Source organism: Pseudonaja textilis, chromosome 1 (genome assembly GCF_049901715.1).
Source record: "Pseudonaja textilis isolate UNSWEBS1 chromosome 1, rPseTex1.2, whole genome shotgun sequence".
NCBI lineage: Eukaryota > Metazoa > Chordata > Lepidosauria > Squamata > Elapidae > Pseudonaja > Pseudonaja textilis.
This window is the reverse complement of record NC_141990.1, coordinates 129,915,603-129,943,364: the sequence shown is the minus strand read 5'-3', so window position 1 is coordinate 129,943,364 and position 27,762 is coordinate 129,915,603. Positions and strand designations below refer to the sequence as shown.

The following is a 27,762-nucleotide window of genomic DNA, read 5'->3' as shown; positions in this document are numbered from 1 at the left end:
AAAAACACTTGGCATAGGCCAAGTAATTTAGAAATATGTTTAGGTGACATTTATTGGTGGCAAACCAAGACATGAATTTGTTAAACTTTCTGGTCCTTTCATTACAAAATCCTGGAACATTAATTTTCAATATTCAGATGTGTGCTTTAAGTTTCAGTATAATTTAGCCATCTTACCTCTACTTTTGGGATACTTAAAATTAAAAGATAGGTTTTTGATATTTTATGGTAAGTATCAGTTCTCTGGCTACCTCGTCACTCAATAGGAAAAAATTCAAACCCAAAATTTTATTATTCAATAGGTGCCACAATATAATGATGGCACAATAGAAGTAATTCTAATCATGACTTTCAGTTATGTACTTTGACCAGCTATAAATTTCTTACCGATGTCATCTTTTAATCAACAATCAAATGTATAGAAATTCCAGTTTCATACGTTTTTTTTAAAAAAAGCATGACATTAAAAATATGAAGAATTAATTTTATTAATTCATATATAGTTTTTGCATTTTACAGCTGAAATTCTGGAAACTCAAACACAACATCTTTGCCCGTCAGCTTCTTGTATACACCAGAAAAAGTTTCAACCTGCAAACAGAATAATGAAACATCAGCAAAAATGGGAAGCATACAATATTAGTGATACTTTACATTAAAGAAAGAAAACTACTGGAAAGGATATGTCAAGTCTGAAATTAAATATATATATATATGGTATTACCATATACACTTTTTAAAAAAATTATGACCACGCCCTAAGATTAATTTATACATCACTGAACATTTATAGGAGCAACACTTTTGGCACAAGGCGTAAGCTATGGGAGGTGGCAGCACAGAATCAATATTGACTATAGAAATCACATAGTTGAACCTGGCTGGTACTTAAAATGATAAACCACCAAAAAGCCTCCGAGATGTCAGCTACACCATGAAATAAAGTATGGTAGCTAATAAATACAAAACAGAAATAGCAAGGTACTTCTGTAATTTGTCAAGAAAATAAAATGTGTCCAGGTATTCACTAAGAATCAAGCTTGAAGTTGTCTCTAGTATTTTATATTATATTTAATATTAATATTTTCAAATAAAGAAGCCATTGAGAGTTTGACAATTCAAGCTGATAACCAAAAATATTTCATTTATTGTATCTCAGAATATTAACAACAATCTGATACACAAAGTCAGGATTTGAAGACAGGACGAAGCAGAACTCCCCCGCCCACCCCGCATCAATTCAAATTTCATCCTATGCGTAACTGTTGTAGAATTTCTATGACCTAACTGGGGGAATGTGTACTATGAATAGCAATTAAAATAGAGACCCCACTAAACAAATAGGACAGATTATGTATAGAGGATGTTTATTATTTGTGGTAGTCAATTCTAAAAAGTCACTGTGAACAACGAATTAGCAAATATTGAAACTTCAGCTAGAAGTGTGGCATCAAGTATTACATTTTGCAACTACAGATAAATTTTGCAAGTAAGCAAATTCACAAATATGAAATCCATGAATAAGAACTGACATTAATTTATATAGGGTCATTACACAAGTAACATAAATTAAACATAAATTAAGCCATTTAGATGATCATTACAGAAATTATGTCAATCTAAATTTCAGTATGAAAATTCTCAAAAGGAAACAGCCTGAATCCGGTTACTACTAAAACAAGGAATAGATAAAAACTCTTTATCTCCTGCTCAAGAGAACTGTGTCTAGCAGTTCATATGGATTTTTTTTTTTTTTGGGGGGGGGGGGAGATACAAGAAATGCAAAAACTATTATTAAAAAAATATATTATTAGATGTTCATGGATAACTGTCCATATTTAGTTTGGTTTTGGCCTAACTCACCAATATTAGTTGCAATCTGCCTGACATGAAGTCCATTAAAATGAGATACAATAAACTGTGGTTTTACTGTATATCTAAGTTTTTTTTTTTCCCCCTAATCCAGGGATAGTTCTGAAAAACTCTAGATTTTTTTTCTCTTCCAGATTTTGTTATGCTGGTGGTGTTTCAATAAGTAAATCGCGTAAACTAAAAGCATTAAGCATTTGCTTAATTATTGAATTTGGTTAATCATCATAACAATTTCGTAAAATCTGGTCTAACTCAACGGAAATTTCAGTCACAACTGGTGTGGCTACTGAAGGCTACTGGTAGGCCTGTTTCAAGTCTAAGCTAATGGAAGTTTGGAAGAAGTTTGACAGAAAATTAAAACATTTTAGAATTTTTCAGAAGGATCTGTTCCCATACAATCAGATTCCGCATATCCCGGTAACACAGGCCATGTTTCTCTACTCCTTATCTAGCCTAAATAATACTTTGTGTCCCTCTTTTTGACCAAGAGGAAAAAAAAAAACCCAAAACCAACATTTGCAAACCTTGCAGGTACCATATTTCAGTAATTCCAAGAAAGTTGGACCAAGTTTACATTACTCTCTGTCCTTTGATCATTTATCTAATTTTCAAATGTATCAGCTTCATCAAATGATCTACTGCAGTCTACTTTCTGCATTTATCTAGAGTTTACTTGAGTAAAAGCAAACTCCTCCAACTTTTTCTTACCTTGTGTTCAACATTGTTCTGTTGCGCTTTGTCTAAATGGACCTTTATAAGCCGGCTGCCATCTAGTTTTACACGGATTCTCTTGCCCACAATTTCACTGGGGAAAACCAAGTCTTCAAGAATGGCATCGTGCACTGCAGTAAGTGTACGGCTAAACAGAAGAGAATCAAAATATTTGCTACAGTGCCATCAAATTTTATACAACTTCCACTAAGGCAATGGGGCCCAACCTTTCCACCTTGGTGGCCTGGCCGGGCATGGGCGTGTGTGTGGCATGAGTGGCGGGCTCATGGGCACACAGATGGAGCTTTGCGCATGAATAGAGGTCCCTTGTGTGAGAAGCTTCACTTGCGCTCAAGCATGTAGCTCTACCCACAGAAGCAGAAGGCATAAGGGTCCATATCACTTGCGCAAGTGGAGTTTCTCACACACTTACCCATCGTTTGCAGGGCCCAGTTTGAAACAGGCCATGGCCTGGTCGTGGTTCACAGCCCAGGGGTTGGGGAACCCCTGTGCTAAGGAATCATTCAGTTTTAAATTAAAACTGTTTACTTATGGGGAGTATTTTAAACCAGACATTCTGCTTCCAAAACAACACTGTATTAACTAAACAATAAGATTAAACTTAAATTTTTAAGTAGCAACTACATTTTAGTGAAACGATTGGCTATTGTTGCCCATTTAGCACTGTAACAAAGTAGACTGTACTAAGCAAAGCACAGAAGGCAATTATATTTTTCTCTCAGCTAGCCTTGCTTGGTATGTGCGTTCAAAAAAATGCAATGAAATTAGCAACGGAGTCTCCAGGATCAGAATCCAAATGGCTAAATTTACATAGAGTAATAAACTAGAACCCTGCAAAATATTAGCTTAAAATGCATGAAGTCTCTTGGATTAAATAGGGCTATTTCCATCCCGAGTGACTAAAAAACCCTAAAGTAATTATGTTGCTAAAACTGAGCTTAGGCTCAAGGCTAAGTATCTTACTAATAAACTTGGCTTATAAACAATGCAACAAGCCATTAACCTTAGTTCAGACAAGATTATTATTGGAAAGAACCAGATGCAAAATACACATTTGCACTGCTACTAAAGAGAAGGCTCTAAGAGCAAAATGATACATCCCCGTTTGATTAGACATAATGTTCAAGTCAGCCTTTTCAATACAATATACTGTACTTGGAAACTTTGCAACTTTCTGTAACATCCATACTGTGTTAACAATATAAAAGGCAAAAGCCAAAATAACAATTTCTCAGAACACCCAAGGAATTGAATTTTATCTGTCTTGTGATTTCCAGGACTGTCTGTCCATCTAATTTATGTAAGCTGGCCTTTTCAAAAGTGATTCTGGTCAGTATTCAACAAAATTGCAGAATTTACTTGATTACTATTCATATTGTCCCCAACCAGATTGAGAATAGTTGATTCCGGAAGCTCATCTACAGTGTCAGAGAGGCACAATATTTTCTCCATTTCAACTTTACTCCTAATTATGTAAAAATCATACAGGCTATGGAATTCTGTGACTTGAAGTCTAAACATCTTTTAAAGTTGCTATGGTTGAGAAACACTGGCACAGAGTGCAAGAAAAGAATGTTGCATCTAATAATTCTAAGTACAGCTTTGCTTTTTAACATGATCAAATAAATTCTGCAAGATTTTAATGTTTCTCAACTAAGACCTACTATGTTTTCAGACCGTTTCAGACATTGTTTAAAAACTATTCTGGGAGATTGCCAAATGTTGTTTGCCAACCCAGTCTAAGGTATAACTTAAAAAACTAAGTACACAACAAACTGCTTTTGTTCATTCCTGTTTATTCCATACCAATTTGCTCTAGAGCAGGGGTGTCAAACTCACGTTGTCACGGCAGTGTCACTGACACATTGGGACTTCCCCCCCTTACGCTAAACCGGGGAGGGGGGAGCATGTGACACATCCAGTCTGCAGGCGTGAGTTTGATACCCCTGCTCTAGAGGGATATTCAACTAAATATAACAGCAATTTCTGATAGCAGTTTCCATTCCTTCGATAGACAATAAAAATGGATAATTTTCAAGATAATTTTATGCTCAGGTAGACATATTCATCTACCGGTAGTCTTCAACTTACAACTATAATGGCGCCTCCGATTTCTATTCTATCTCATGACCGTTTAAGTCGAGGCATCGTGACTAACCTAATGTTATGACTTTTTTACAACAGTCACTAGGCAAATGCCACCATCATTAAGCAAGCCCATTGTCCGTAATGGGCTTTTTTTTTTTGCTGGAAACTGTAAATGTCAGTTTCTGGCCAAGCCTCCCCCGCAAATAAATCAGTCACATGACCACTGGATGAAACAAATGGTTGTAGCTAAGATGCGATCACGTGACTGCTAGGAAGTTGACAACTACCTGTAATCCATTACTCTTCATTCCAAATCTTGACAACAGATTTCTATTGGCTTAGGCAGATACCTTTATCATTATTTAGGATCTTTATGCAAATTATTATACATTAGACCTAACACTTTCCTGCATGCAAACCATGTGCTATAATCTATTATAGACCATTCATACTGAGACCAAATAACCAAATAAACTCATACACTTGCCATTAAATGTCTCAAACTTCCAAGCATTAAATCACATTAACTTATAAATTGCATGGAAAGATTTGAACATGGTTGTATCAAAATATTTTTATTTCTTTTCAAAACATTACCTCCTGGGACGCTTCTGCTTGTTTTTTGTGCGGCTTTTTCTTGTTGGCTTGGGTAAAATTCTCCTCTATTAAAATAAGATAACAGCATATTAGTTTAGTTTACTTTATTGTCATTGCACCTCATCCAATGAAATTAAATGGTGTTTCTTATACAGTGTAAGACAGGCAACTTTTACAGCAAATTAGCTTTGGGGAGCCTAAAACAGGCTTTCAGTACAATACAAGGCACAAATAAATTGGAAGAACCAGCACTGAGTAATCATATACTGTAGATTACACATTTCATAAGTGAACTGATCATCATCATAACACTCATTTTCAGTTTGTAAACTCCAAAGTTTTAAATATTTATGATAAACACCCACCTGGGCAATGAAAACCACGTGTTTTCCACTGAATTTTTTCTCCAGCTCACGAACTAGCCGCACCTGAATCTTCTGAAAAGATTTCAGCTGAGGAACTGGTACAAAAATGATGATTGCTTTTCTACCACCACCCACTTCAATCTCCTAAGCAAAAAAACAGAACTGAGGATGAACATGGTTTACATTTTAAAAGTACAAAACTAGCAATTTTACTTCCATAAACACAAAAGATCCAATCTTAATTTTTAGAGTTTCTATGGGCAGAAATGTAATCTGGCAGTCCCATCTCTTCTTGCACACTAAATTCTGAGAAATTCCTATGGAAAGATCTAGACAGAACTTTTGAATGCATCACTTTTCAAATCCAACATAATGAAAACAATCATTTTACATCTTGGTTTTGTAGCAAGGAAATTGCATTTATCAATACCTAGTTAACTCCTTTAACCTGTAATCCCTTAATTCGGAGTAGAGTTGGGTCAACTGGATGGAGCTGAGTGATTACTGGCTCAATGCCCTTCCTGACGACACATGGAGTTCGCAGATTTATTTTTTGCACCCTAGAAAAGAAACATCTACTGCTACCTAGGATTGTATCAATACCTACCATAGTACAAAATAACTAGTTTTAGGTTTTTGAAAGCATCTAAATTGACACGTGCACCTTAAATGTGCAAGTCTTCAAGTTGTTGATGTAAAAATTACATAGTAAGAAAATAAGCTGATTCAGCTAACATATCTGATTTCCACACAAGATTTTTTTTAAATGTAGGCATGTAACCAATTATACTGATTGCAGGTCAAAGTATTATAAATACCTTCTATAATTTTGTGACTGCTGTCATACACCCAAGAAGTTTTAGGAACATACAGAAGACTTCTCTTAAGCAGCTTTTTATTTTGAAGAAATAACTTTCTGTATCAACAAAACTCCATACTCTAACTCATATGAGAATTATTTCACAGAACTCCTATACAGGTAGTCCTTGACTTACAACAGTTCATTTACTGACTGTCCAAAGTTACAGTGGCACTGAAAAAAGTGAGTTATGACCATCTTTCACACGTGATCTTTGCAGCATCTCCATGGTCACAATTTACATTTGGATGCTTGACAATTGACTCACATTTATGGCTGTTGCAGTGTCCTGGGATCATTCATCACCTTTTACAACTTTCTGACAAGAAAAGTCAATAGGGAAGCCAGATTCACTTAACAATCGTGTTATTAATTCAACTGCAGGGATTCACTTAACAAATGTGGCAAGAAATATCATAAAATGGAGTAAAACTCACTTAACAAATTTCTCACTTAGCAACATAAATTTTGGCCTCAATTGTGGTCTCATGTTGAGGACTACCTGGATTGGAGTTTATTCAAGGCTACAGCAATTTCTAGGTTTCAATGATAAAAGTAAATCAATGGCATGGATGGAGAAACTATAAAATCAAACACTAGGCATTATATCTGGATATACTAGATTATTGTTCTCCTCCATCCTACTCAATTGTCTGGGACCTTTGGGGTCCATGCATACAAAATATATAATCCCAACCGAATCTTACATATTACCTTTGCTGCTGTAATATTCAGTTCTCTCAGCTGAGCCTTTAAGTCAGAATTCATCTCCAACTCCAAGAGAGCCTTAAGAGAAGATTATTATTAGATTTATAACTTGTCTTTCTGCTTTGGATGCTTTACTTTTCACAAATAATTATATAACATTTTGATTAAAATACTTAGATAAACTACACATTCAGCTGAAATGTCTGGAAGCTATTAGTCCAGGCTCCTCTTAAATACATTGAAATACATAAGGCGACTTCCATTTCTATTAAAGATATTTCAACCACAGAATCTTACTAAATTTTACAACTGCATGTTCATTTCGGCTACACAAATCATAAATTAATTTACAAATCCTTAATTCTAACCAGCTCATTAGTCACGTTTTAAAACTGCTCTTATTTCCTTCAGCTTAAAGTGTTCAACAAAAAGGGCACATACCTGGGAGATGCCAGATTCAAATTCATCTGGCTTTTCGCCATTGGGCTTCACAATCTTTGCGCTCGAACTGAACATGGCCTTTCTACAATCAAAAACAAAACAAAACAAACCCTTAGTATAGAATAAAAAAATGTCCTTCTCAAAAGTTAAGGAAAAGCAATGTTGGCTGTGTGGGATTAATTTTTTAACTAAACCTACAGATTGAAATCAGCAACATAAATGAATGTATAGAAATACTATACAAAGCAGTGATGCATTTATTAAGGATCTAGTAAAAGAAAATCTAAGTTCAACCATCTGCTTGAGAATAATTTCTGAAGTGCAGTTTCCATATAGTAAAAGCTTACAAGAGTAACTTACCTCATAAGGATATGGTACATGGCCAATACAAGTTGCAAAGTGCATGATGCCCTTATTTACACACAGCCCTTTACACACACATTTATATCACCGAGCTGGATAAATAGTACCATCTCAGAACAGTTACTGCGAAATATTCCACACCAAGGAGGTACTCAATAACATCTTTTCCAAATACCCTCTAAAAATCAAATTGGTACCCTGGTCAAGATGAACCAAAATAAAATGATTATGACTCTAGGTGATCCCAAAGAGGCTTTTTAAAAAGGCATGTGGGTTTTTTTTCCTGAAGATATTTTACTTCTCATCCAAGAAGCTTCTTCAGTTCAGAACTGAAGCAGCTTCTTGGATGAGAAGCAAAAGGTCTTCAAGAAAAAAACAAAGTCCAGTTAGAAAAAGCCTCTTTGGGACAACCACGACCGAGAAACTCTAGACAGATTCTAAATAATACAAATAAATGCTACAGAATCTTTCTAAAGAATGGAACAGAATTTGCCACGTAGAAAAAAAAATCTTAACTTCAAACAGTGATCTGGTTGTGTTATTCAGTATATGGGAAATGCAAGCTGGGAAAAATGGCAATTAACCTCGTGTTAAATTCAAGGGCCTTTAAGCAACGTTGGCTGATTTGCATCAGCATCTCACCAGAACACACATGCCGAAGCTTAGTAAGTTCATCCACCATGTGCCATCCAAGAGAGCAAGAGGACCCATTGAGTCTCTGGGAAAGAACGGGGTGGGGGGGGAACAGCTCATTTTGCAGAAAACTACACTGCAGAAGGCAATGTTGCCTCCGCCTGGCTAACGCTGCTGGGATCCCCACGAAGGCTGAATTAACAAGCTCACTAGTGTTAACAAACGCACGAACCCGGAAGCCCTGGCAGATATGAGATCTACTGAGCCCGAAGTACCATTAAAAGGCAAAATCGGGTATTTTATGCTGCTTCTTCCCTTCTGCCCGGGTGTTTTTTTTTCCCCCTAAAGCGTTCCCTCCACCCAAGACGACCAAGCTCCTTTCCTGCCGCCAGCAGCCATCGGCAACTAAGGAAGGGCGAATCGGATGCATCCCGGGACGCTCGGCCTAGAAAAGCAGATTTCCACCAACTGGGCACCATATCGCTAGACCCTCCAAGGAAAAAAAAACACCCCATCGCCTCCCGCCAGGCCCAAGTCGCTCATACCCACCACTTTCGGCGCCGGCCTAGAAAAAGGAAGAGCTCTCGCGAGAACACCGCTCATCCCCCCGGTGCGGGAATGCTTGACTCCGCCCTCTTACTCTCCGAAAGGGTCAATGGGAAGTCTGGAAACGCAGAAGGTTTCCGCCTTCGTGAAGTTTGCTAGCGGGAGTAAACTCCGGGCAGAAGCTCTGCGAGCTTTCCCGGGAAAGGTCCCGGCTGTGATCGCTTTTTTATTTATTTTGATTTGTCAATTGCTTACAGGATAATAGGTATAAGTATATACATAGTTATGAATACATGAAATGGGTACATATAAGAAAAATAAAAGAATCGGACAGGGACGGTAGGCACGTTGTTGCGCTTATGCACACCCCCTACAGACCTCTTAGGAAAGGGGTGAGGTCAATAGTCGACAATCTAAGGTTACAGTTTTTGGTGTTTGGGGAAAAAAACCACAGAGTCAGGTAGAGTATTCCAGACATTGACCACTCTGTTGCTGAAATTGTATTTCCTGCAATCAAGTTTGGTGCGGTTTACCTTGAGTTTGTATCTATTGTGTGCTCTTGTATTGTTATGGTTGAAGCTGAATTATTCATTTGCAGGTAGGACATTGCAATGTATGATTTTATATACTATACTTAGATCGGACCAAAGATGGCGTAATTCAAGGTTTTCTAGCTCTACAATTTCAAGTCTGGTGGCATAGGGTATTCTGCAACCAGTAGAGGAGTGGAGAACTCTTCTTGTGAAATATTTCTGGACTTTCTCAACTGTATTAATATCAGATATGTAATGTGGGTTCCAGACTGATGAGCTGTATTTGAGCATTGGTCTAGCAAATGTTTTGCATGCTCTAGTTAGTAGTTTGATATTACCAGAGAAAAAGCTACGTAGGATTAGGTTAACTCTTAATGCCTTTTTGGCTATGTAGTTACAGCACTTAGATCATTAGAGATGAGTATTCCAAGGTCCTTTACAGAGCTTGGATCATCAACAAGGTCTTGATTATTCAGCTTGTATTTGATTTTTTGATTTTTTTTGCCAATATGTAAGACAGAGCATTTATTTGTTGAGATTCAAAGTTGCCATTTGTTTGACCATTCTGATACATAGTCGAGGTCTTATTGAAGGGTAGCAGTATTGTCTGTGGTGTTGAATAGCTTTACATCATCAGCGAAGAGAACGCAGTTGCTCTTAATATGATCACAGGTCATTTATGTAGAGTATGAAGAGAGTTGGTCCTAGAACACTGCCTTGGGGGACACCACTATTGACAGGTACAGAATTTGATAGGACACTCCCAATTTTGACCCATTTTGACTCCCAATTTTTTTAAGGAGGGGGGCGAGGATCGGTTTTAAGGCTGGTTGTCATATACACAAATACTTTTATTTTATTTGTCAATTGCTTACAAGATAATAGGTATAAGTATGAACATAGTTATGAATACATGGGTACATATAAGAAAAATAAAAACCACTAGGACAGGGACGGTAGGCACGTTGATGCGCTTATGCACGCCCTTTTCAAATATATGGCAGCTGTGCCTTTATTAGAAAATGGGATGGAGCCCATTAAATAGTTTGTATGAAAGTGTGTTGTCCCGGGGTGGGATGGGGATTATTATTTCATTATTATAATTTTTGTATGGTTTTTATATCCGTGTAAGCTGCCATGTGCAATATAAATTTTCTAAAACAAATAAATTAGCCTCTTCAAAGTCACAACATAGCATGCAAACTTAAGATATTCATTTATGTTTGCTATTAGGCAGGACAAAAAGAAAAATCGATGCACGGGGAAAATCGGAGCATTTGTTTGGAACTGGAAGGCTTAAACAGAATGTGAGAAAAGCCTTTCCTTTCCCTTTGAGCCTGGCAACGATGTGGCTTAGTGCCTGATGTTTTATTGGCAAGATTTTAAGAAGTGGTTTCGTTTTGCTTTCTTCCTAAGATTGGGAAAAACGTGACTGGGCTAAAGTCACCCATTTAGCTTCATTCCTCAGTCAGAACTCAAACTATCTCCCCAGTTTCTAGGAGCCTTAATCCCTACAGGTATATTCAAATCAGTCCATCAACTGCTAAGAGAGCTTACTTGGCTTTGCATTGTATTCTAACACTACTGAGGGGGGAAAATACCCAGCCTTTTTTGAAATTAAAAAAATACAGTTTTATAAATGGCTTTTTTCTAAGTACTTTCAAATTTGTTTAGTTGAGAACAAACACATAAGTCGAATGAGTAGGAAAACCAAATTTCACAACAATGAAGATTATGCTAATAGAATTAAACTGCTGGGCTTTTGGGTGTTATCTGAGCTTGGTTTTCTTCTTGCAGGCATTTTATTACCAGTTAGTAACATCTGATAGGACAAGCTGTTTTGTATATATAAACATCCAATAAACCCCACTTCCCAGTGACAAAGCACTGGAAATGAAATGTCTGCAAGAACCAAGCTCTGAACAGCTGAGGTTTATTCTGACCTTATTTTTTGAATGGTGCCTCAACTTATTTTGATTATGTGTTCTGTGCTTTTTTAATTATATTGCTTTAAATGTTTTATTTGGATGAGATGGACAACTACATAAATGGAATACAACAAATCCAATATTACTATAAGCTGCTCTTGCATGGAAATATTAGATTGCTTGTCAGCTTTCTGAGATACCGAGTTTAAATTGAAGTAATCTAGTTCAAAAGTTGGTTTCTAAGTTTAATAATTCTTTTCCATCAATTTGCTAAGAACTATGGACAGGAAGGACCAAATAACTCAACTTGCCTAGGAAACAATAGGGATTATGTGAAAGAGTTGCAAATAGCACCAAATAAGACTATCCAGTATTCCAGAACACTTTACTTGGAGTCCTACATAATTGTTGGCTGTCTTGCATTTCCCTTTCTCAGTAAATTTTATATGTATGTATTCATTTTAGAAAGGAATTTCTCATTAAAACTTTTCCATGTGAAAGACTGCACAACAAATTGTACATAGCTTCACAGGAGGTTATTATCTTTACTTGGGGTTTTTTGGAAAAAAAAAGTATGGTAGGTAGTTTTAATTTGCTCGTCAATTTGTAACAGATGGTTTACATTTCTGTCACAAATTATAGAAGATACCAAGTTGCTCAGTCAGATACTACTCAAGGGTACTTAAGAACGAAACCGAATAGTGCAGCCTAAGCCTTGTAAATAAATCCTGCTTCTTAAAATTGAATTCACTTAATTCTTGTAATTTCAATTTAAATCGATTATGTAAAAAAAAAAAAAACCCCACCGGTCTTGGTCAACTATTCCTATTGCAGCTCAAAAGTGAGCGGCCTGAATTTAATGGGGATCAAATGGTAATCAAATGGTTACCAATGTTTTAATGGTTATCAAATCAAATGCCCGAACAACGAACATCCGAGTCATTTTCCCGCCTCCAAAACAAACGCGAAAAATTCGCGCATGCGTCAAAGGAAAGCTCGCTTGACCCTTTCTGGTTTCCAAGGCAGAAACTGGAATTAAACGCGGTTGGCGCATGTGCACAAAGCACTTTCGGTCTTGACGTTGTCTTTCTTTGGCGAGGTCATAGAGATGGGAGAGCGCGTGTTTCCGGTTTCCACTCGAAGGCTTCTTTCGTAGCGCCTTCCGGGTGAGACGGCGAACTCAGCCGATGCCCTGTTTGCGGTCACGTGAGATCGGCTTGAAAACCGGAAGTGCTGCGTCGCCCGTTTGTGTCTCCGTTTCTCGGTCCCGCAGTTGCTTCGAAGGGGTCTCGGTTACCTCGTCATCCCAGAAGCGTGGACTCTGGGTTTCTGTCGGCTCTCGAGAGTGAGCCCGGGCGGGAGGCGGCGGTTGCGGCGGCGCAGATGGGAGGGAGCAGGAGGAGGCAGGGCTAGTTGCTATGTGGCGCCGGGTCCTAGCTCTGCTCGTTCATCCATTTTTGCCCACCAATCCAGGAGCCCTCGGCATCGGCGGTGGCATGTTTTACGCGGTGCGGAGAGGTAGGAGAATTGGAGTGTACGCCACCTGGTGAGTACCTGCCCATCTTTCTTTCTCATCCCTTTAAAGCCAGAATCCTTAGGCTGGAAGCCTTTACTCCCCTCCCCCCCCCCACCTTCTTTCAACAGCCCTGTTAATTGGATAATCTGAGAAGTACGAGTTCAGCCCGTCGAGGGATTAGAGGAGACCGCCTTGATTCTGGGCCTTCTCTTAAAAGCTCCTTAAACTCTCGACATGTTTTTCAGCCTATTTGTCTTCGTTTTTATTATTCTGTACCGTCTGCCAGATGGTAATAGTTCAAAAAAAGGGTGCCCAGGATGAGATGGATCTTTGAGAATGCTTTGAACTTTCTTAACTTCAGCGGGAGCTATAAAGCCCTTCCAAAGAGGGGAGAGGTCAACCCATGATCTTCTGGGCAATGACATTAACCCTCTGGAGTGCTTTCCTATCTGCCACTGTGCAATTGGCAAACCATACAGAGGTGCAGTATGTTAAGATCCTCTCTGTGGTGCAGCGGTAGAGGTCACCAGCAGTTTTTCATTCAGTTGTTTCCTGAGAAGTCTCAGGTAATATAAGGTAGTGTAAAAGTCAAGAGTAGCTGTATTCTAGGACATGTATATTTGCCTTCATTCAGGATTATGAAATAAATTGTGTGTGTGTTTGTGTATATGTTTTGGGACTGTGAAAATCTCATCCTATAAATGAGAAATAGCCAAGTTGAATTCATGAATACACCATATGTGTAGAGAGATTGCAAGACCTAAGTCACTTAGGTGAGATGGGCAGTGTAAAAATGTAATAACTCTCATAGATTTGTATTGTGGAAGGGCAGAAGGGACTTGGGCTGATAAGCAGTGAACTTCAAAAGTAAGATATTGTCTTCTAGGGTTTCCCTTCTCTCTATCATATTCCTTTTTTCAACTGAATGACATGTTACTTTCTAGTATACAAAGTAACTTGAAATGTAAAATAGATTAAGTGAATCTACAGAAGAAATTTCTCCAATTCTATCTTCATTTCACACAGTTTTTTAAAAAATCTTAAAGTCAATTTTAAAAACTAAAAAAAACGTCAAAAGAAGCTAAGATTTTCCATTTAGTAAATTCATAGTATTGTAATATAAACAATATGCTGACTGTATTTTGACAGGAATGAATGTAAAGAACAAGTTGATAAATATCAGTATGCTAGCTACAAGAAGTTTGGAACAGAGAAAGACGCTTGGGCTTTTATAAATGAAGAATCAACAAATTCATCAATTTCTTCAACAGGTATACTGTGCAACTTTCTAAATTTGAATAGCAGAAATATAGAAATAGCTTTCTGATAATTAAATATAGTATGCTAGATCTAGTGAAAAGTAAGTAGAATGAGCTGTATATTCAAATGAAATTCACAACTCTAATCGTCCCAAAGGTGCTTTTTTCAAGAGACAATTGGACTTTCTGGTTTTTCTTTGAAGACATTTTGCTTCTCATCCAAGGAGCTTCTTCAGCTCTGAAGAAGATTCTTGGATGAGAACTGAAATGTCTTCAAAGAAATCCCAGAAAGTCCAATTGCCTCTTGAAAAACTGCACCTTTGGGACAACCATGACATGGATGACTGTGAATCTCCTAGACATTTACAAATCCAATGAACTGGTTATATCTCCAGAAAATAATTTCAGCTGTATTTACTTCTTGATGTAGGCAGTCTGGTTATTTTAAATCAAAATTATTATTGTAATCATCAATGTGTCTTAAAGTTACCTTGCTTTTTAAAATAGAATTAATGGATAAAACTTCATAGCAAAAATTAAAAAGTTATAGCTGAAATAAGGGTTTTCCAATCATGCTTGCTTTTTAATAGCTAAAGTGGTCTGACCAATGTAATGCTATAGTGATAATTTTCTTCTTCAGGAGAAGATAGAAATTGAGAAGTATGGCAATGGTGTTGAAGAAATGTAACGATTGTTGTATAGGGTTCAGCTTAACCCAGTCAGAGGGAAGGGAAGGAGGGAAAAATTGATCCATGTTTATTGTGTTTGGCATAAGAAGAATATTTGTCAGGCTGTAACGTTTCTGTTATTGCACCATATACCAATAAAAGCTCAAGCAGTTTATATGGTCCCTGTTTCCTAAACTGGTTACCTCATAGGGCTGACAGTAGGCTCACCAAACACTGCACTTTTTGATAAAACAATCAGGCAGAAAAATCTGACAAATCTATATTTTTAGATTTTTTATTTAGTAGAGAAGGTTCTTCTATCTCCGACACAGAAGATAGGCAATAAGAATTTAACAAATATCTCACTACTCTAAAATCTGGACCTTTTGTAATGAAGTTTATATTATGTTTGTTAGTAATATGCAAAATCTGAACAATGTAAAAGAAGCTGAGAAATAACCATAACAAGAAAGATATGCAACCACCTATCTACAGCCCTCCCTAAGAAAGTTGGATGAAAACAGATGGGTGCTGGATTCTGTCAAATTGAGCAATAGTTTCTTAAGGAAAGCCTGGGCCACTATCTCCTTCATAGTTGGTATAACCAGTTCCTCTCACATGAATCACTGTTGTATGGACCCAACCATGTGCCATTTTTGGTGGGGGAAGCTTGTCCAACCAGGAGGCATAGGTCAAAAACACAAGTGCTCACAGAATCTCAAGGATATGTCTACTCTTTCAGAACAGACAGGTTCAAATTCTTCCCAGATAATAGGGCTAGACAATGTCATAAACACCTCTCTGGGATCTGCACAGCTGCCATTCATCTCAGAGTGATTCCAAATTACTTTTTCCAGCAGATGCATAGAAAAATCCTTACAGTGGCCTTGCAGATATCTTTAGTCCCTTCATACACAGCAGTAATTGAATTGGTAAGATACTGGCTGGTAACCTATTGATGCAGAAGAGTAGATTACCATGACGTAAATCCTTCACAAAGCTGCTTTCTCTTCCTTGGTCAGGTTCACTCTTTGGCTTCCAGCAATAGCAATCTTAACATCTCTACCACCATTTCATCTCTCAAAGCTCCTCCAAAAACCAAGGGGAGTCTAGGCTCTATGAGCAGCAAAAATAGTTTCACATAAATAATCTTTAAAGGCGTCAATGCATTTTAGCTTTCATAATGATTAGAATTTCCAGCCATTTGTACAGCATGTTCTGTTTAGCTGATCTAAAATACCCCAAAAATACAGTCTTGGGTACAATGAATAAAATGTGTTCTCTTTTTACCAGACAATTGCAATAATATCAATTCAGTGTTAAAAAGTAAATTAAGTGAAGTTGCTTGCAGTATCTGCAATGCTGCTTTCTGATGTTAGTGTTCAAATCATTTTTGGTAGTCAAATCCTATCTTTTAGTTACAGGTTAGGCAAAATCCTGCATATTTTTTTCTATTAGATATGAATATTATCTGTGTTACCTTTGGATTAATAAATTGATAAAGAGAAAGGATTATCTCTTAATACTGTATATGGGAGTTATTTTTCACCCTTTTAAAAAGAGAGTTTTTTAAAATTTGATGAGACTTGCACAAATATTAAACAAGGAAAGTCTCATGTGACAAGATCTTTGGATGTACGAGTTAAACTGATTAAAATGTTTATATGAACTCCAGTGATGTTCTTCAATATGAACGTTACATTTTCAATATAATATTTGTATAATATTCTTTTTTCTCTAAGGCTTTGGTGAAAAGCAGGACAGTCCTAGACGTTGCTCTAACAAGGCTACATCTGAGTCAAGTTATATGAGATCATACAAAAGACCATACGAAGAGGTTTCAGAGAAGAAATATACATATAAGCGTGTAAAATATACAGATGTTCCTTATACTCCTCCAGCAAATAAGAATGAATTCGTGTATATGGGTAACTCCTCTCTTTCTGCAACTTGTTTATAGTGCCTTTGAATCTGTTTTGTATTGTTTTTTTTTTCTCTTGAAAAACTGTATATCCTTAACTCTTATAGAAGTTTGGCACTATTGTCTTGCATCTATGCCAAATAACTATAAGAGATAATAGTTTGGGGTTTGACCGTTGCAATTTCTATATCTAAAATGAATACTAGGGAAGATAGGAAAAAAATTATGCCCGCAAACTAACAACCAAGCAAATAAGGGGCAACATTTGCTTAACTATTGGGAATGTGTGATGGAATGTAGTCTGGACTCCCAGGAGGGAGGAGCTACATTCCAGAGGGCCAAGAGGCAATGAAGTTCAAAAAGTTTGTTTGGACTTCTCAGGGTATGCCTTTAATTATGTAAGTAGTTGCTTTAGTTTGGCAATATTGATGTCAGGCCCCCAAGAACCAAGGAAGATATGTAGAATTATTTCTAAGCAGTTTCCTTTATTGCTCCTCACCATAGACCGAACTTTTGGGGTCCTTTTTCCCCCAACAAACTAAACTTTGCTGCCTTTTGGCGCTCTGGAATGCAGCCTCTCCCTTGTGGCAATTCAGACTATGGAATTGGAGCAAAATGAAAAGTTTGGACGAAGGGAGCAGAGGTAGTATGCAGCAGGTTCTGACCAGTTCTGGAGAACCAGTAGCGGAAATTTCGAGTAGTTCGAAGAACCGGCAAATACTACCTCTGGCCCCACCCCGATCTATTCTCTGCCTCCCGAGTCCCAGTTGATCAGCTGGGTCTTCTTTTGCTGCCTTGCACAGGAGAACGGAACTGGAAAGCAGGTTAATCGGGTGGGGAATAATGGGGATTTTGCAATATCCTTCCCCCAGGAGTAGGGAAGGAATGGAGATTTTACAGCATCCTTTCCCAGCCATGCCACAGAACCGGTACTGTAGTAAAAAAAATTTGAATCCCACCACTGGAAGGGAGGAAGGAATTTCATCCAATTACAAATTTACATATTGTTTTCCAGTAGTGGAGGGAAGTTATCCAAAGCTGAATTATGCATTTCTTCTACTTTAGCAGGCATGACACAAACCATAGGGGAGAGGAACCCCCTGATCTAGTTTTCTAGGCCAGGTCTATGACATCTCAGGTCTGCCATCTTGCCAGTGCCATCTCAGAGTGGGACAGCACCTTGGGAAAAACTTGCTTTGCAACAAACTTGCCGCGCTGCTTTGGCACCTCCCTTCGCAGAAGGTAGCTGTCAGCCATGGCGTTGCAATGGGCCACATCTTCAGATCCAGGTCCGGCCTCCCATGGGTGTGGCCGATCAGTCAGTTCAGAGTGTGTCTGCTTGGCACAGCTATCTACAGTTGCTGCCTGCATGCGAAATACACATCCTGCCTGCCAGAGAGGCCCTTTGCCTGAGCCACGTTTGGCTATTTTTTTCCCCGTGGGCCTCTGCAGGAGGGTGGCATCCATGCCAGTCTCATCCATGCAGACCTCTCCTTCAGTGTGCTGCACTGGACTGTGACTGTTTCCAGGGGAGAGGAGCCAAGCAGGGGCAGCTGTGAATGACTGCCACTTTGCCCAATTTTTATGGAGGTGGGTTTGCCTTCTGAAGGCTTCCTCACCTCACTTTCCAGCACCTCACCCCCGCCCCCCCCCCAAGAGACAGCTGTGCGTAGTGGACACTCTCTAACCTGACCAGACAGCTGCACCCACGCGATGCTAGATTCAAGAGATGTGCTGTGGTTGATGATCGCCTCCCGCGAAGGGAGATGCTATGAGAAGAATAACAAATTGTCCCAGGGCAAATTTCCCATGGCAATTTGAGGTGGCTGTGACAAGATGGTGGCAAGGAGTTGTCCCATTTCATTCCAGGCCTGCCTGTTCCATTTACAGATGAAGACATTTGTAACTTCCATTTTCCTTCTTGCATAATACAGTCTAAGGTAGGGGTCGCCAACCTTTTGGACCTCGGGGACCACCCAAACTCATAGTTTTAAATCCTGCGGACCACTATTATGAATTTTGACTGACGGCGGCTTCCTGATGTTGGTGGGAAAGTCGGTCCCATATTCCAGAGCTGTAATAGTCACAGCACTGGCCCTTTGGTCATCCCAGAGCAGCTGCTCCTCCACCCGGATGCACTGACCTACCATAGACTGGAGGAGCTGCTCTGGGATGACCAAAGGGCCAGTCCTGTGACTACTACAGCTCTGGAATATGGGACCGACTTTCCCACCGATGTCAGCAAGCCCCCCTGGGGCAGATTTCCCTCTCCCGCTGTTGGTCTTATCTTCCAGTTCCAGCTCGCCTGGCTCTAGTAAAGGTAAGGTTTGTGCTTGGTTGAAGGGTGTGGGGGCCAGTGGGTGGGCAGGCCATGTGGGCGACACAGCCTTATGTTCTTGCGGAGCCTGGATTAATTGCTTTGGGGGGGGACATTTCTCTGAGGACCACCAAAAAATTTTCACGGACCACCAGTGGTCCCCAGCCCACTGGTTGGTGACTACTGGTCTATGGGATCAGAGGGGGACAGTTTCCATCCTAGAGTCAGGCAAGCATTCCAGAGGCTGGGATTACCAGCCTGGGCTTTGTCCTTCAGTCAAGCTACTTTTGCAGGAGCTATGATCATCTTCCTAGGCGCTTTTCCCTCTATAATGCTCCGGTTTCAGCTTAACGTTTGTGGAATGCCTGAATTGATAGATGTATACCGTGTGATGCCATTCTTCATGGCATCTCAACCAAATTTGTGAGGATCTGAGGATAAGAGTGAATGGACCTCTGGAATGAAGAGCTGCTGATTTCTCTTCCATTAAAGATGGGATTGATCCTCTTAACCATGGAGTTGTTCTACTGGATTTAGGCAAATAATCATTATTTTCTGTGTCTGATCCTCTCACTTCTTCTCTCCTAGTTCCTTAGCATGCTTTCCAGACCATGGCCAAATATGTTTTTGCTATAGAAACGATCTTACCAAGAATCAGTGATTTTCACTGACTTTCCTACCTCTTATCATTTATAGGTTTCACTCCTGAAATCTTCCTGTGGCTTCTATGTAAGGCACTTTGTAAAGTGCTGTTCAGTTTCTATTCTACAAAATAGGATAGAAATTTCTTATTGCTTCAGTCTGATATATTCTGGGACTAATGACCCTATCATCTTGAAGCAGGCTATTTGTTTTTTTTCCCCTTAATTCTATAGGAATTTAAATAAATCCGGCATCTACGGCTGAAGGCAATTCTGTTTCATCAGTTGAAGTTGTGGCTTCCTTTACTTCCTCTCATCTGGTATAGGAGACTAGGAAAAACAAGATTGGCATACTCTGTAAATGATTTTTGCCATTGTTTCATCTCAAGTTTATTGTTGAGGTACTGAGTGTTTACTATAATCATCCTGGAATCAATCCACCTTCTTGAGCTTGCTGTGAATCTCAGCCTGCTCTTGTTACAGCAAAATCATAGTCCTTTCCACAGACATTGCTAGCAATGGTCCTCTGAGAATTTAGCTACGGGATCCATTCTCTCTTCCTTTTGCATTGCAAACTTTAGCTAAAGTTATACTCAGCAGGATGTTTTTTTTCAACAGTATGAGATGTGGTGAGTGTCAGTTCCTACTCGATTGAAACCATGTTGCTTAGTCCTAGCTGCAGTTACTATCTTCCAGTGTTTGAAATGGAAGTAGGAAGATACTTTTCATTCTATGGATAGAGGGGGGGCAGGGGGAATCTGTGTTCTCTTGATGAGACTTCCTCCCCTCTTTTCTAAGGATGGTGATAAGTATTTGATCTTGCCTGCTGTTGTGAGGATACTGCAGCCTGAGATACCTTCCTCCACATACAAAAAAAATATCCCTGGTAGTTCCAATAAGTCTCTTCCCCCAGAATTCTTTTTTGTGTGTGTGTGTGGGCAATTTATCAGCTAGAGTTTTCAATTTTGGCTTCCATTGTATAGTATGCTTAAGATGATACAAAAGTTACAGAGTTTTGTTAAAACTGATTAAATATTATACATCGTACTCTGAAATCATTTTATCATCTGTATTTAAATGCGGTTTCCAGAAACAATCTATTTTAATTGTTTAGGAAATTTGATATCGTCTTGTAATGTTTTAATGCAAATCTGCCTTTCTAGGAGATTATATAGTTGTTTACACGGATGGATGTTGTTCACGTAATGGACACCAGGAGGCACGTGCTGGAACAGGTGTATATTGGGGGCCTGGTCATCCTCTGTGAGTAAGCTTTTTTTTTTCTTTTCTTTATATCTGCTAGGAGAGGTTTTGGCAGGCATCATGTCATCTCCACTATAGCTTTACAAACATATCATGCATGATGAACTCTAAAACAGAGAAATGGCTGTAATGTTTAGATGGAGAGGCTAAGATGTTTGGACAACCTTTTTAATATTTGATTCATGGCTGGTCATTGTGAAACTTTGAGTCAAATTGGCAGTGCCGTTTTCAGAGCAGAGAAGCTCTTATCAAGTGACCCCTGTCCAAAGCAGACCCTGGCCACACCTGCTTTTGAAATGCAAACTTTGTCATGCAAAGTATAACATATCCCTCAAACCAATGGAAACTCTGCATACCTGCTCTTAGCAGTTGGCGTTCATTTAAGAAGTGGGCACGATTGGCTGCAGATCGTGCCATGTGTACAACCATTTTGCTTATGCCCAGATTATTAGTATGTAAGTGAAGTGAGTACAGGTAGTTCTCGTTTAATGACTACTTATTAACTTTAAAGTGCATGACTGTTTTAAGTTACAACAGTGGTGAATTAGGGAACGTACAGCCAATTCTCAAAGTTGCAGCCATCACAGTACCCTGTACGATAATTTGATCACATTTCTGAGGGTCGCAGTGTCCCGATAGGAAAGGTTGCCTTTGCCAGTCTTCCCACAAACAAAATAAATAGGGAAGCCTGCAGAAGGTTGTAGGCCATGGTCACGTGACATCTCACTTAATGTTTGCATACAATTTACTTAACCATAGCCACTGAAACTGCCATTATAAGATGGCACATACACATGATTTTTCAATCTATGACTGCATCACTTAACAATGAAGTTGCCAGCCCCAATTACCATTGTTAAGAGAGGACTATCTGTATTGAAGTAATTTTATATATATTAGTCTAGGACATCGTTTCTACTGCACCTGTTGTTGTATAAAATCACACTTTGACTTAATGCTCTTTTCAATAATTTTCCACAGAAATACTAGTGAAAGACTTCACGGACGGCAGACAAATCAAAGGGCTGAAATAAATGTAAGCAATAACTGAATTAATGTTAAACTTTTGCAATAAGGCCACTCAAATTATTTAACTTTGCTAGGAATATGGTCTTTACATTTGTTTATCTACAAGGGATTGATCTGCCCTACTATAAAACGGAAAACCTCACTATTCGTGTCTACTGTATAGGCAGTCTTCATTTAATGACCATTCAGTAAATGTTTATAGAATCACGATGGTATTGAATGAGTACAATGGCATTAACCATTGTCACATTGTCTCTGGTCATGTGATCAAAATTTAGGCACTTAGCAGCTAGCCTACATTTCCAATCATTGCAGTGTCCTTTGGTCACATGATCACTATTCGAGACTTCCTGGCTGGCCTCCAATGAAATCAACAGCCTGGCAGGAAGTCACAAGGCACAAGTTCCTACTTAACCCCCAGAGAATCCTCACTTTGTTATTGAAGCATTTCCTGCCAAACCTCAATATTTTGCTTTTATGCCAATCAGAAGTGTATAGTCCCATTTTGGCTCTAAGGGATTTGAATGGTGCAGATAATTGTGGTCTATTTACTCTGGTTTGGCAGCAATTTCTGCCAAAAACTAAAACTCAAAAGTGGATGTGTTCCTCTTAGGTTTAGATTTCTGGTTAACTTTCAGGACCATTAATTAGGGCTTATTTCTGAACTATCTGGTTAAGATCCAAGTTTGGGGTAGGATGTTTATTCAGAGTGTTAATCTTGCTCTCAAACTTGTATCTACTATTGCTGGATAAAATTATTTGATAGGGTTTTGCAGTATGATGCAGCTTTTATGGAAGATACCCAATCTTAAATTTTTCCACTGACTGGCAGTTCTTCAAATGTTGTAGTCATGTCTAAAGACAGAACAAGAGATATGTATCCAGTCTTTTACTGATTATGCTAAAAGCTCCAGCTTGTAGTCTCAGAATATTGCTTAAATCTTCTCTCGCCATATTTAATATCCATGAGAGGTTTCCAAGAAAGAGGAGCTGAAAGCAAGTATGATCATGGTAAGCTTTATGAAAGGCAAACATTTAGAGGAGTAAACAGGCAAGGATCCCTGGGATAAGCACCGGTAGTTATGTATGCGGTGTTCTGGCATGTGCATGTCCTGGGATAGGTTTGGAAAGCTTTTATACCCATCCCACTGAGCATGAATCATGGGTAACAAACAGACACGGTTAGAACTATGAGAAGCTAACATCAACCTGTGAAAGGCCTTTCCTGTGAACTTCTCAGTATTTCTGCACCTGATATTACTGCTCAGGGATATTCTCAAATCACGCTGTGCTCTAGTCTACATCTACTGTTTTTCATACTAAAAGTTCAGTATAGTGTTAGCTTGCTTGTGTGAATACCCAACTAGTATGCCCAGTGAAGTTGTCTTTGCAGACATTAGAGCTGTCCGTGAGGACAAGTAATTTAATTGGATTAATGAAATATTTTCCAGTGGGCAGCTGCCTTTGAGATGTATCCAGCAATTTCATCTGGATGAGAATGTCATGCCCAGACAATGTCATTGTCTGGGGCTCAGTGCCAAATAGTACAAGGTATCTTTGTAGGCACAGTTCAGAAGGGTTGGTTTTCTCCTATAAAATCAAACACAATACGGGATTGGGCTGTTTGAAAGAACACATTCCAGGCTTTAAGGGTACTGGAAATCCTTCTGTCCTGCCACGTAAGAGAGATAGTAGATAAGCACATAAGAAAGGACATTTTCAGTGGCTTCTCTCAGACAGTTAGGGGTTAGAAGGGCCTTGGTGATTCTGCCTCATTATGATTGTGCAGTGCTTCAGGGTCAAAGGAAGAAAAAAAAGTCTCGATATACAAATAGAGAGCACTTGTTTGCAACACTTTAAATCAGTGGCATCTTTTCCTGGCATCGCATACATGGCTTTTCACAGCTGCTTAAAAGAGTTGCAAACAAGTGCTTCTAGATCCCCTTTTCACTTCAGATCTAAAATGTTACCTTCCTTTTTCCACAGGTGTTCAAATAATGATTTTATTCAGGTAGGCCCTGGGATGAGAATTTTACCGCAGGAATGGATCAGTTTTAATGCTTTGAGCATGATTTAGTCCACTGATGAATTGAAATAAAACTACAATTTCTGAACTCAGAGGAATTGTAATAGTCACATGAACATTCATTTCATGCATCTCCAGCAAGAAAATTCATGTCTAGTTACACCTAAGGATGCAAGAGCCAATGAAATATTTATAAGAAAACTCAGTAAATGTCATGGTAAATAGTCAAACATGGCTTACATCCTCAGTTCAACCCTGAGCTACAAACTTTCTCTTGTATCAGTATGGTTTACATCCTTCAGAGGGAACTTGCAAATTTCAGTAGATAAAGTGTCTTGTAGTGCAATTGAATCGCAGCAATTTTGTGGGTTACGGTCCTAAAACTGAAATCAGTATTTATTCAGCTTCTTTTCTCCTGAAGTATGTTCTCTAAATGTTTTCTTCAGGCAGCTTGCAAGGCAATAGAACAAGCAAAGCGTCAAAATATCACAAAACTGGCAATTTATACGGACAGCAAATTCACCATTAATGGTAAGAGTTTTAGTCACTGAGAAATGAAATAGCCACCTAAAATGATAACAGATTAGAGAAGGCATGCATTCTCTTGTCGTACCAGACATGGTCAACATCCATTGAACTATTTTTTTCTGCAATTAAAAATGTTTGAAAATATTTTTCCCTTTGCTTTTTATTTATTTTTAAAGCATATGAATATAAATACAAAAGAAAGAATATATAATATTCCTCCAAGGAGCTGAGGTCTGAAATGTAATATGCTATGGTGAAATTTTCTGTGTGATGTCATACTGAGAGAGCCCTTGTTGCATTTCTTTTTATATTTGGACAAAGTTGGTGGCCTATGTATAAAACCTCTGAAATCCCTTGAGCATGTTCCAATGAGCATGTTCCATGGCCTCCTTTACATGTATTTAAACATGCAGCTCTTCTTCCTGTACAAAATAAAACAGCAAAATGAGATGGCAGATACTAGTAAAATATGATGAAACAGAATGTATAGTTAATGCAAGTATTTCCAGGAAATTGAATATAGCTGGTAAGCAAATACATGACATTCTGTAAATGTCGCATTGAATTTTGACCATGTAAAGTAGAGTTAATCACCCTTTCCATTGTGTAGGTCAGCGGTCCCCAAGCTTGGCAACTTTACGACTTGTGGACTTCCAACTCCCAGAATTATCCAGCCAGCTGTGGGAAAAGTCTACAAGTCTTAAAGTTGCCAAGTTTGGAGACCTCTGGTGTAGATAGAGAGGTAGCTCATAAACAGAAAACAAATATGTATTATCAATATCATAAAACAATTATAAAAGAATCATTTTTGGCTACTCCCCATTATTTATTTCTTCATGTAACGTTAATACCACATTTTTATATAGATAAGAAACATAGCCATATCTTTAAAGATATGTAGTGCTGCATCTAAGACAGATTTCTGAACATTACACTAAAATGGAACAAGCCTATATCATATAAGCAAGCATCTCCTTCATTTTATTATATTTTGCATAATGAATTTGACAGACAATTGTTTTAAAGCATTCTTTTAGGTGACTAATAAAAATGAAAAAAATCCTTTGCTGAATTATCTTAATATTGTAAAAAACATTATTGCTAAAGACCATTAATCAAAACCAAATTCAAGTACTGTTTGCGATTGAGGAATCAGGTGCTGTGCTGCTGATGTATTTAGTTCAAATTGTAAAATTGAGAGGTTTTGATTGAGTATACTACCATTTTACAATTTTAGACAGCCCAAATTCCTTTTTGCAACAGTTCAGATCATTCAAGAATTTGATTGGCAATATTAATGCTCACATTAGTCCTTGAGTTCAGAACAGGGAGATTGATTTATAGTTTCCAGACTGGAGTTACACCTAAATTTAAGTTTATTGTGTGAATAAAAGTAAAAATTATATTTCTATCGTAAAGCTTTTTATGGACTTTTCCATCTGGCCATCAGATTTTAAGCTGGACTTGAGGAGTTTTCACTTTTCTTTACTTTTGTCTTCAACTGTATGTATTCTTTTGCCATTTCCTAAAGTATAATCTATTTAAACACTATTTATAAATGTGTATTTTCATTTAATTAACAGTAGCAAATACTCTTTGTCAGGGTATGCACATTGTTGACAGTAGAATTGGGATGGATGGAGGCTACAGCTATTATTTCTCCTTTCTCTCTCTGCCTCCGCCCCACTTCCCACCATCACCACCATCACGGCATGAGATTTGCCAGGCATTATTACCTCTTAGGATTTATCATCTTTCAATTTGCCTTCATTCAGTCCTACTCTACAGTCCAACATTCAGTAACATACTGAATTGCTCAGGTTGGAGATCAGATTATCACTGGAGCCTCAGAAAATTGATGAAAACATAGCTAATGGTAACTAAGTAAATCAATAAATTGCTTCAGCTTTTGGAAGCAGAGGGTAGCAATGAGTTGATAAAGAAATTGTCTGAATAAACTTTTATTTGGAGTCGGGGATTGAATAACTGCAGCGAGGTGTCCAGATGTCAGGTTTGATATTAGCAATTCTGTTCTGACTCGCAAAAGCAATTGACCTCAAACTAAATGATAGAGGATCACAAATCAAGTAGAATGCATATTATTTGTCTGAATTGCAATTACAAACTGGCCTGAGCCAATATTGCAATTACAAATTATCTTGAGCCAATAATAGGGACTATTCACCAAACAGCTTTGGTTTATCAAATTGTTAGCCTCTTGGATCAGCTCAGTTACATGGGATTGTTTCAGATGGAGAGGCAGGGGAGAATTTCAGCAGATAGTCCCATAAGTTCTGGAGCAGGCATCCAAATTACAGTCTCATAGTAGCAATCACATTTTTTGACAGGGGTGACAAATTGGATCCCAAACTGGAAGAATAACGGTTGGAAAACCAGTGCAGGAAAAGAAGTAACAAACAGAGAAGATTTTGAAAGGCTTGATAAGCTTTCAGAAGGGATGGACATCCAGTGGGTAAGGGATGTTTTTCTAAAAATTGACTGAAGTTTTAAAGAAATTCACAGATTGCCGATTAAAGTAGCTATGATCAATAGCAACATGTAAAAGGAGTTATATGTCAACCCAAATGAAAGAGATTTATTTGAAATCAGCGACTGGGTTCATATACTGTACCAAGCTATACAATATATTCCTTTGGACTCTCTGATATGAATGCTGCACCATTAAGGCATAGAGGAAGGAAAGTGAATATTGCAGGTAGTTGTAGAACACACCTTATTATATGTCTGGAGTAATTAATTTGGACTCTTGTTATCAACAGATGCATGTTCCTGGTCATGCTGGCTTTCCTGGAAATGAAGCAGCTGATCGATTAGCAAAAGAAGGAGCTGGAAAATCATCATCTTAGCATTTTATAATGCAAATCCTCCACTTAGCGATAAGAATAAAGATTGCACTTGTTTTAAGTTCA

At 38.3% G+C, this 27,762-nt stretch overlaps 2 protein-coding genes across 5 annotated transcripts; one reads left to right on the top strand and one right to left on the bottom strand.

The window, feature by feature from the left end:
• Positions 1 to 469: 469 nt before the first annotated feature.
• RPS7 (ribosomal protein S7) lies at positions 470 to 9,423 on the bottom strand. Its single transcript, XM_026695251.2, has 7 exons — positions 9,207 to 9,423; positions 7,662 to 7,743; positions 7,227 to 7,298; positions 5,654 to 5,797; positions 5,289 to 5,353; positions 2,580 to 2,730; positions 470 to 590 (listed from the first exon to the last, which is right to left on the bottom strand). Exons 2-7 carry the CDS (start codon positions 7,734 to 7,736, stop codon positions 513 to 515), a joined length of 585 nt encoding a protein of 194 aa, XP_026551036.1. The 5' UTR covers positions 7,737 to 7,743; positions 9,207 to 9,423; the 3' UTR covers positions 470 to 512.
• Positions 9,330 to 27,762, top strand: RNASEH1 (ribonuclease H1). Of its 4 annotated transcripts, none has more exons than XM_087916812.1 (9): positions 9,330 to 9,468; positions 13,138 to 13,210; positions 14,330 to 14,451; positions 16,850 to 17,035; positions 21,150 to 21,249; positions 22,231 to 22,285; positions 24,751 to 24,835; positions 27,181 to 27,305; positions 27,613 to 27,762. In XM_087916812.1, the coding sequence occupies exons 2-9, from the start codon at positions 13,161 to 13,163 to the stop codon at positions 27,697 to 27,699; spliced, it is 810 nt and encodes a 269-aa protein (XP_087772938.1). In that variant the 5' UTR covers positions 9,330 to 9,468; positions 13,138 to 13,160; the 3' UTR covers positions 27,700 to 27,762. The 4 variants fall into 4 exon arrangements, with proteins under 4 accessions (XP_087772938.1, XP_087772945.1, XP_087772930.1 ...); XM_087916819.1 differs by lacking the exon at positions 9,330 to 9,468 and adding an exon at positions 12,828 to 12,950 and having other exon boundaries at positions 13,068 to 13,210; XM_087916804.1 differs by lacking the exon at positions 9,330 to 9,468 and adding an exon at positions 12,862 to 13,009.

Excerpts from the sequence above, each read along its gene's own strand:
- RPS7 (XM_026695251.2), bottom strand. The coding sequence starts at position 7,736 with ATGTTCAGTTCGAGCGCAAAGATTGTGAAGCCCAATGGCGAAAAGCCA. Across the intron at positions 5,798-7,226 it reads TGAATATTACAGCAGCAAAG|GAGATTGAAGTGGGTGGTGG; the intron begins GTAATATGTAAG and ends TTTTTTGCTTAG. Across the intron at positions 591-2,579 it reads AGAACAATGTTGAACACAAG|GTTGAAACTTTTTCTGGTGT; the intron begins GTAAGAAAAAGT and ends TTCTGTTTGCAG.
- RNASEH1 (XM_087916819.1), top strand. The coding sequence starts at position 12,852 with ATGCCCTGTTTGCGGTCACGTGAGATCGGCTTGAAAACCGGAAGTGCT. Across the intron at positions 14,452-16,849 it reads TTCATCAATTTCTTCAACAG|GCTTTGGTGAAAAGCAGGAC; the intron begins GTATACTGTGCA and ends TTTTTCTCTAAG. Across the intron at positions 24,836-27,180 it reads CAGCAAATTCACCATTAATG|GGGTGACAAATTGGATCCCA; the intron begins GTAAGAGTTTTA and ends ATTTTTTGACAG.